General features: G+C 37.1%; 1 protein-coding gene across 2 annotated transcripts; it reads left to right on the top strand.

Annotated features, from left to right (window-relative positions):
- The first annotated feature begins 298 nt into the window (after nt 1–298).
- On the top strand, nt 299–9686 carry LOC131168010 (CDPK-related kinase 1-like). Of its 2 annotated transcripts, XM_058127152.1 has the most exons (11): nt 299–1484; nt 2755–2885; nt 3474–3515; nt 3610–3718; nt 4753–4831; nt 4942–5238; nt 5977–6089; nt 7165–7272; nt 7358–7420; nt 7563–7730; nt 9066–9686. In XM_058127152.1, the coding sequence occupies exons 1-11, from the start codon at nt 987–989 to the stop codon at nt 9201–9203; spliced, it is 1746 nt and encodes a 581-aa protein (XP_057983135.1). In that variant the 5' UTR covers nt 299–986; the 3' UTR covers nt 9204–9686. The 2 variants fall into 2 exon arrangements, with proteins under 2 accessions (XP_057983135.1, XP_057983134.1); XM_058127151.1 differs by having other exon boundaries at nt 303–1484; nt 7563–9686.
- The last annotated feature ends 691 nt before the right edge of the window (nt 9687–10377 follow it).

The following is a 10377-nucleotide window of genomic DNA, read 5'->3' on the forward strand; positions in this document are numbered from 1 at the left end:
TAAAGAAGTCTGTCCCGGGTATAACTTTGGTTTAGGTATAAAATGAGTGATTGGGCATTCAAAGCCCACCAAAAGCAAGTCAAAGCTCATATACAAAGGCAAGGACAATTGTTTGTAAGCCTTGTTTGTTTAAGTGTAGTACATACATACATACATATGCATATATATATATATATATATATATATATATATATATTTGCAGTCTCAGTTTTGGGATGAACAGAGACAGGCTGGAGGGATCCCACTCCAACCCCATACCCCACCTTCCATTATTGTTTGATCAACCTTCAAATAAAGTGCTATTTCTAGTTTACACAAAAGCAAACACTAGGGATTTCTCTCTCTCTCTCTCTCTCTCTCTCTCTCTCAAGAAAAATTGAAAAAATAAAAAAGCTTGGGAAAGCAGAAAAAGGAGGCTTCGTCTCTTTCCTCTTCTTTTCTTGCAGCCTCTGCTAAGCATCTTTTCCCCACTTTTGTGTTCCTTCTTTTCTCTCCTCCCATTCTTTCCTTCTTGTTGAAATTGAATTTCTTACTGCCTTTTCTTGCGTTGGTTTCAATTTTTTTATTACTGGCTCGATTGATTGTTTGTTGTTCTGTAATCTTCAGTGGGTTTTGCTCTGCTGCATTAATTGTCGGATCAGTAAAGGTTATTTGCATTCTTCTGATAATCTCTTTTCTCCTCTGGATTCGTTTTTTCCTTGGAATTGGAAATTCTGGGTGTGTCCCAGTGCTAATCCTTTCTGGGTTTTACTCATCAAACCTCACAGTTCATCCTTCGGGGATTCTTGTTTCAAATATGGCGAATTCCCTTTCCTTTCCTCCCTGGTTTCCGGGTTTTTCTGGGAATTTTCTTTCTTGAAATCCAAACATATCCTTCTGAGATTTCTGGTTGTTTCTTGATCACAGTTTCCCAAACTTTTTTTTTTTTTTTTCCGTTTTTATTGTCGATTCCTGTGTTGTTCTCCTTTTCTTAGGTTTCTACTCCCATGGGACTCTGTCATGGAAAACCCATTGAGGACACCCAAACCCAAACGGAAAACCCTTCAACTACTTCCGGTGATGGAATTTGTGAGCCGGCGGCAGCGAATTTCCAGACTAACAGCAAAACCTCGAACTTTCCCTTCTATAGTCCGAGCCCTCTTCCCGGTGCCTTCAAGAACTCACCCGCGAACTCGAGCGTGAGCTCAACCCCACTTCGCATTTTCAAGCGCCCTTTCCCACCACCTTCCCCTGCAAAACACATTCGAGCATTGCTTGCTCGAAGGCATGGATCAGTGAAGCCCAATGAAGCCTCAATTCCTGAGGGGAATGAGAATGAAATTGGTTTGGATAAGAACTTTGGATTCTCAAAGCAGTTTGTGGCGCATTACGAGCTTGGTGAGGAGGTGGGTCGCGGCCATTTTGGGTATACATCTTCTGCAAAGGCCAAGAAGGGGAGCTTGAAGGGGCAGGATGTGGCTGTCAAAGTTATTCCCAAATCGAAGGTTTGATTTTCATTGATAATTGTCTTGTGATTTTCGTTTTTAATTCGTTTATAGTCGGTTTTAACTACTTTGATTGCTACTTTGTTATGTGCAGATATGTTCCTATCAAATGGAAATTTTGTATGTGTATGATGTGAAGTTGTGCTGTTTCCATTAATTAATATTGTCCTTCTTTGCAACCGCAATCTAGATTTTTCTAGGCCTACCCTCCCCTTCGTGCTGCATCTGACCTCCATCTAGTTTTATACACACACACACACACACACACATCCATATAATTTCTTTCAACTGAATGCCTGCACAAGTGCCCAAATTCTTTTTGGCCAAGGGTATATTTGTGAGAATTGTTTTGGGGAATAGGATTGAAATGATGGATATTATCCTTTGCATAGGATTGAAGAGGATCTTATGTACTCAGCTAAGTTTTGTAAGATAATGGAAACCACTCAATATCTAACAAGAGTGGATTTATACACTTGATGGAGCTCAAGAACGTAGTTGCGCATTCTATGTGGAAAAATAGTCCAGCATTAATGCAAATGCATTAAATGGGGCTACGTGCTCTTTTAGAGTCATATAAATTATGTAGAAGTTTGCACATTTATTGGTTATGATTATTATCTAACAGCTTGCTCCAGTCTCTGCATGCAACTTTCTAAGTTTGCATTATTTTTTTTGTTTGGTCATTTTCTTACTAAGGCTGTCAGTGGACCCATTTTCCTTTTAAATTAGTGCCCTTATACAGAATTGCAATAATAAATTTTAGTTTTGTTAACAGAATTACAAACTTGATATTTGAATATTTTTTAGGTTTTTTATCCTGACTTATTTTCCTCAATCAAATCGCTGAACTGAAAAATCATACTATGTTGCCAGCTGTGAAAGACATCTCCTACTAAAAGTCAGCATTTATGCATGTCTTGTAAGTTGCCTTAATTGAGAAAAGGTGCCATGTAGGAATCTGGCCCTTAAACATAAAGTGTGCTTTTTAGCTACTTTTTTTAAAAAATGTTGTCAAATTAACAAAATTTAATGTTTTTTTTAGAATAAGTTCATAGACAACGTTAACAGTAGGACAGATGGACAACATTGGTATGATTTGTGAAGTTCAGTGGCTTGATTGGAAAAGCAATTGTGTAGATTTTAGGGTTTTAGGGGTTGTTAATCTGTTTTAGTATTTGTAAGGCTGTCTTTCGAACTGGTTGTTGCAAAGGAACCAATGTTGTGTATTTTGTTCTCATGGTAAGGTTATATTTTTTTCCCTTGGCAGATGACTACTGCAATTGCAATAGAGGATGTAAGAAGGGAAGTGAAAATATTACGGGCCCTAACAGGACACAAGAATTTAGTGCAATTCTATGATGCCTATGAAGATGAGGACAATGTCTATATAGTGATGGAGTAAGTTTAGATTGCTTCAAAAAAAATTTCTTTAATCTACTGAACTTAATGCCATTGGTTTGGATCTTCTATTTTTTACTTTTTATGAAACATTATACTATTGTTTTAGGATTGCGAGTCAGTGGCATTGTGATGCAAATGCAATGATGGTGTGTGCATGCATATATTGTCTTTTTTCCTGTTTGTATTTTTGCTACGCCTCAATTTGCTGCTCTAGTTGCCAAGTGGCAACACTGGCATAGACATAAGTGACAAATATTGCTAATACAAGTGCAACTCAGTCAATTTTCAATATCACCTTAGTCCACCAAGTTGCATTTAAGAAGCTGGAGTTTGCTTTATATTTTGAACTTACAAGGACAGAATTGGGGATTTCTAGGGGCAGTTAATTTTTTATTTGGACAATGATAATCTTTCCTTCATTTTTGGCTTGAAATTTGATTAGTTAGTTAATTTATTATTCCATTAAATTAAATATATCTATTGGCTGTTTGACATTTCCAAATCAATCTTATAGGCTAGGAAAAATTAGACACTATGTCCAACTTTTGACATTCTGGAACTTAACTATCATATTATGTTCTTCAGATTGTGCAAAGGAGGTGAACTATTAGAGAGGATTCTTTCAAGGTACCCATATGTTTTACTTATTTTCTTCTATCTAAAATTTTTGGCCTGTTTTACAGCCTTCTTAGCAGATACATTTTCTTCCTGTGTTTTCCAGGGGTGGAAAATACTCCGAGGAAGATGCAAAGGTTGTCATGGTCCAGATTTTAAGTGTTGTTGCCTTCTGTCATCTCCAAGGTGTGGTTCATCGTGACCTCAAGCCAGAGGTAATTGATCACTGAAGTTTATAAGTTCATGTTTTGCTGGGAATGACGGAATTTAGTTTGCTTTTTTTTTTTCATGAATTAAAATATGCTCACTCTTGTTGAAAAATTTGGGCTTTGGGAGTTGTTCAAGTTGTGATTAATTTGGGACCTGAGAATTGAACTGAAAGTATTTTGTGAAAGTAATCTAGTAGCAATTACACTCTGCAAATGAATTTGGATTGGAAAAAAATTTCATCTGTTCAATTTTGAATTTTTGTAGTATCAGTCTATAATTTAGCAAATCAATGAGTTGCTTGTGATAATTCTGGGTTTAAGTGATTGCAAATTGCCAGCAAGTTCCTGTATAGACAAGCCAGTGGTGGACTTTGCAGTTGAGGACAACTTTTGCGTCCTAATGCCTGTACATTTGTCATCAGGGTCTATAATTCACCTTGTGGCTCATTTATTTGGTTGGGCATTTTGTTGACAGTTGAATTTTATGGATTGAATGGTTACTTACCTTGTATTTGGGATCTCAGAGTTTGGACCTGGATTTAGATTTTTGTGGATTTAAGCAAGACGCAATACAAAATACATAGATTTTTGTTCGAGTACATTACAAATCCAGATCCAATGTCTGATCCATGCTCTCAAGCACAACCTTAGTGAACTTTGTAGAACAAAAGAGATTTGTTGACTGGATGCAAAATTTTTCTTCTGTTTTTATAAAGATCTATATGAAATGCAAAAAATTGCCACAGATGTCTCTTTTTTCTTTTTTCGGTTTTGGCTGTGTGGCCTGGGAAAAAAAAATTGGGGTTTCTACAGCTCCCTTAAAAGATATTCTAGGGTTTCAAGAACTTATGATCATCTGATGTCATTTGTGAAAATGTTTTACGACTGCTACAAATACAGAAAAATTTTCCATGCCTCTCATTTATATGTATATCTGATATTTGTTTCATAATATTGTGTTTTATTAAATAAATTCTCTGATGAATTGTATTTTATTATTAATTAGATGGAGTATAAAGATTATTCTTAAATGGTTTCAGAATTTTCTATTTACTTCTAAGGATGAGAACTCCCCGCTAAAGGCCATTGATTTTGGACTCTCTGACTATGTCAATCCAGGTTATATCTATTACTCAAACTCATCCCTCTCAATACACACACATGCACACACATATATGTTCATTTTTTGAGAATGCAGGATGAGTTTTGACAGTTGGAAGTTTTGGCAGATGAAAGGCTGAATGATATTGTAGGAAGTGCTTATTATGTTGCTCCTGAAGTTCTGCATAGATCATATGGGACCGAAGGTGACATGTGGAGTATTGGTGTAATTGCTTATATTCTTTTATGTGGAAGCCGACCCTTTTGGGCCCGGACTGAGTCTGGCATCTTCCGAACCGTTCTTAAGGCAGATCCAAGCTTTGATGAAGCCCCTTGGCCTTCTTTGTCTTCAGATGCAATTGATTTTGTAAAAAGATTGTTGAACAAGGATTACCGAAAGAGATTAACTGCTGCTCAGGCTCTGAGTAAATTCTGGAACCATCTCGATACTATAATATTAAGCAAGAAGTCAATCCTATCTGCTCTTTATATATTTCTGGAAAACTTACCTTTCTTACGGTACAGTATGCAGACAGCAGTGGCTTTACCTAGAAATTACCCTTCGCCCTTGCGCATTCCCTTCCTTCCCCCCTTCTCTAGGAGATTTAATTCATGCGTAACTTGTGCTACTAGGAAGAAAATAAGAAAGAACTCTTGGTGCTCAAGGCTTTCACACCACATCAAGGGTTCTGGGGAAGGCATGATATATGCAGTCTTACCGCTGCATTTGGGGTGGCTGTTTCTTTGATTTAACCCTATGACCTCTAGGTTTTGATGTCCTTATCCAATGATGTCTAATATATGAGCACCCTCCTACCTTGTTGATAGTTGATGACAAAAAGCAATAACATTAGTAACAGTAGAATTTCAAAGGAAAGTTTTGTCAAAATTTGTTTACTTGAGATGTAATATTTTTTATATTATCATTTATTGTCACTATATTTAACAAATAGCTATTAATTGAGAAGAGGGGAATAAGTAAATTTCTCTATAAACAAAGAAAAATAAATTTAAATTAATTATAAAAAAAAATATGGTTCGGTTGTACCCTGTCTAGCTTTCTTCCGCATATATTGTTTCTTCATTGGCAATTCTATGTTACTATTTTTTTCTTCGTATGATTTGGTAGAATTCTAACGCTTGTTGCTGACTGTTGTTTTTAGGTCATCCCTGGCTGGCTAATGATCAAGATGTTAAGATTCCATTGGATATGATTGTATACAAGCTTGTGAAGGCATACATACGCTCATCTTCTCTACGAAAGTCAGCTTTGGGGGTATGTGATTATGCCCTCGTGAGAAATTCAATAACTTCTAAGAAATGGAAAAATTTTAAGATATCAGGCCATTAATATATCTCCTAGTGCTGATCACGGGTTTAGGAATATCATTGGTGCCCGAGTGGCTTGTTAAGTATTTAAAATGTTTCGCAATGGGACTGGTCTGGGTCAGCTGCAAAACTGCCCAGCTGAAGCTGATAATGGAAAGAGCTGAAATGTAATGGCTTGTCTATGGCCAACAAAAGACCAACATACCAAACTATTTGATTAATATCTGGAAAAAATATATATATTGGGGATAGATAATGAAGCAAGAGAGGGGAGGCAGGTCAGCACCCCTAGCTTGACCTCCTTTTTAATGTGGCTGGTTTCAGGTAGCCTTGAAATTCACTAGTTGAGCTAAACTAGACAAGCTGTATCTCTTTACTTTAGTTGTGGCCAGACTTGATGGCAGGGTTGGAATTCTGCCTACTCTTCTGAGAGATGTTTCTTAATAAAAAGTAAATAAAACAAGTGGAAACTATATCAGTTTAATGATTTAGAATAAATCTGCTCTTGGACACATATAAGGTAGTGTTTGGGAGCGTTGGTTTCAGGCTTTGGATTTAAATTTATGTTGATTTGGAAGAAATTCATTATTCATTACAATTTCCTGTACTACATTTTGTCCAAATCCACTCAAATCCAAATTTAGGGTCAGAAATTCATAGTCCCAAATGCTGGGTAACTGCATTTTGAAGTTAAGAGAGGGAAAGTGCAGAAGCACTAGGCACAAATTGTAAAACACATCACCTTCCCCTCCCAAACAACCCAAATTTGGGCCAATTTTTAGGGGATTAGAGGGAATGGGTACCCTTCCTTCCCCTTCCGCCTGGCAGTTGAAAAAATAAAAAGGTTGGAAAAACAGGCAAAAAAGAGAGGGAAAAAAAAAAAAAACCAAAAAAATCCTAAAGGGGTTCTCTTTCCTCCCTCTCCCTCGTTCTCCCCTCCAATCCCCTCCTAAACACATTGTGAGTCAAAACGACAAATGCTGCAACTTTGTTGTGTAATAAAGCTTGCGCTGTTTTGACAGGCTCTTGCAAAGACACTGACAGTGAACCAACTGGCTTATCTCAAAGAACAATTTACATTACTAGGACCAAACAAAAGTGGATTTGTCTCAATGCAGAATTTTAAGATGGTCAGCTTCCTTCTTTTTATGATTATTTTTATCTGATGTATTTTTCCTTTTTTAAAGTCATACTAAATTACACTAGTGTTTCCAGGCTGTGACAAAAAACTCCACGGATGCCATAAAGGATTCAAAGGTTATAGATTATGTTAACATGGTAATGCATCTTTCTAAAGATCACTTTCTTCATTTTTTTTCCCCTTCTCCATTGTCCCTGATTGGTCTGCTTAATAAATTGACCGCCTGGAAAAATAAAGCAATGAGAATAGCTGTTAAATGTCTGCTAATGTATTTTGCAGGTGAGTTCTCTCCAATATAGAAAATTGGATTTTGAAGAATTCTGTGCGGCAACCATAAGTGTTTATCAACTGGAAGGAATGGAGAGCTGGGAGCAACATGCACGTCGTGGCTATGAGTTGTTTGAGAAGGATGGAAACAGACCCATTATGATAGAAGAACTAGCCTCGGTGTGTCAATCTTTGGCACTGTCACTTTTCTTTCCCCAGCTTATTTTTCTTTTCCCTGTTGAATGCATTGCTAATATGTGTAAGATATCCTTTGTCTTAAATTTTCATAAAATTGTTGAAATTTCTGCTTCCGCCACTCTTGAAATCAAAATGGTGGTCTATTTCCATCTTGCAAAATTTCAATCAATCATCAAAAGTCATCAAAAACTCAAAATTTCAATAATTTGACTGAAACAAAATTTACTTCATATTGATATTTGAGATTCAAAATCCAAAGTTAAGTTTCCTTCTTTATTTTTTCTTATCTACAACATTTTATTCAGCCTATTAATGTTTAAATTAGCTGTAATTTTAAAGTGGCTAATCTTGATTTATAGATTTCATTTATATTAACTGAAAATGTTTAATATGGCTACTGCATTTCTGTTATTGCTCTTTATCATAGCATACCTGTCATTGATGTATCATATGTACAATATTTGAGCAGTAAATCTTGCATTATAATGCCTATGGCAGTTTCAAAAGCTTCATTAAAAAATTCTTTACTTCTAAGTTCCATCATTATTTTTAAACTGAAATAAAAATTCACATTATATTTATATATATAGCTGGATGGAATGTAATGTCTCTAAATTTTAAACCTAGAATCCGTGTCTGGGCATTTAGTGGTGAGAGACTGTATCTGGCAATGAATGGGCCACACTGAGGGTTGAAATCTTCTATATGAAAATATGATACAAGGGTCTTGGGCCGTTCTCGTTCTTTGCCAATCCTTTTGTGCACTGAGCTGCCCTTTTCGAGTCTGAGCCTTGGCACATGGTTGCTCCATTGTGACTTGGATATCACAGAACCAGCCCTCTTTGCAAGTGGGATAAGCCTCTGCTAACACCCAAATGTCCCTAGACCTGATTCAGCGACAAAACCTTATCCACTGGGCTGCCCTTCTTTTATTTTTATTTTCTTGAGTTTTACTATTTAAGGGATGTGTCTTTGGGATGGGTTTCCTTTTTTGGACAAACAATATTTCCTTTATCTCTTTGACCTTTGCTTTGTAGTGAAAGAAGGGCTTAAAAACAACGATATGATTCAACCTCAGACCCATATGAATGTAGCATACAATAGCAGGGCCCGAAAATTAAACTGTTTACTTGCATGCCCCCTTGCTAGATACAAATGATACTCAGATTAAAGATTATTGTTCATGTCTTGCCCCTCTCTCCTTTCTTCTTCTCATAAGACAAATGGCTCATGAAAACCCCAAAATCCCCTTAAGCAAGGCAGTACATATCAAGGAGTCAAAATGTACTAACTAAATTATGATTTGGGCTTTGGCAGGAACTTGGACTTAGCCCATCAGTACCCGTTCATGTGGTTCTGCAAGACTGGATAAGGCACTCAGATGGGAAGCTTAGCTTCTTGGGGTTTGTTAGACTTCTGCATGGGGTTTCTTCTCGCACATTTCAGAAAGCTTGAACTTGAACTCTTGCCTCACATTGTGACGCTTCACACTCACCTTGAATTGAAAATGTCTTAAAGGGGACAGATTGCATGCCCAATATGAGAGCTCTCCTAAACAAGTGCTACCTCTTAGCTGCACAAAGGGTTGCTGCAAGTTCAAACCACAGAAATGCGGGGAGTCGTGATCAAAGCTGTCTGCAGCATATTTTCACTTGGGGTATGTTTTTTATTCTACTTTTTTCGGGCCTTGTATAATTGTTTCCCCCATGTTTGGTGCCAGTGAAATTTAGAGGATTGTACAGATGAGGGTAGATCCCAAAACTTACCTAGGGTCAGCAAACAGCTTAGAACTGGAGCTGAGTTTTGTGATTTTGGGGTTTATCCCTTCTGTGCTGTAGTTTTTTAATAAACGCTTCATGTGATCCACAAGTTCTCAAGAGACGAGCTCATTTATGCCTCTGCTTCTTTTGGTAAATACAAGCTGTTTTTTCATGTAAAGATTGAAAATGTACATCAGAAACTCCTGGAGCCGCGTGTCCCACCATTCCACTGCATACGCATTGCAGGGAAAGTATCTGAGAATTGCAACTTCTGTGCCTTGCCCCATTGATGTTGAAACAAAATTTAAATTACTTCCAAGAGCCCAATTATTTAATTGGAGCTCATCTAATGTTGCCTCCCACTCCCCCCCTCCCTCATCCCACCCCATCCAAAGAGCGTTCTGCAGCGAGGGAAGCAATTAGTTTAAAGGCAGTGCGGAATTTATGAGAGTAGGTGTGATGAAAACTTCATGCTTGTATTGTATGCATTTCAAACTCATTGCTGGACTTGTATATATGAGCGTTTGCCATTTGAACTTAAAGAATCATGATGATGGTGTTTTTGGTATTGGTAGAGATAGCTGAATGATGCAAACAGTAATGGCTGCAGCAGAAGTATTAGGTGTGGTTAGGAAGCTAGCAGCCTTTTGGTTCTGAAGATGCACAAAGCACGCTTGGGTTTAGTCTGATTTTGTAGAAGCCACGTTGAATATGGCTCATCGATCTGTCTGTGATGAAATCACATTGATAGGATTTTTGAATTGATCACTTCATTTCTTTTCATTTATTTCGCCCCCATCCCATTCTTATCATCATATCTCATTTTCCAAACCAAACTTGGATCAGGTTTCCCAGGTGTTATATTTATT

This window comes from Malania oleifera, chromosome 11 (genome assembly GCF_029873635.1).
Source record: "Malania oleifera isolate guangnan ecotype guangnan chromosome 11, ASM2987363v1, whole genome shotgun sequence".
In the NCBI taxonomy this organism is placed as follows: Eukaryota; Viridiplantae; Streptophyta; class Magnoliopsida; order Santalales; family Ximeniaceae; genus Malania; species Malania oleifera.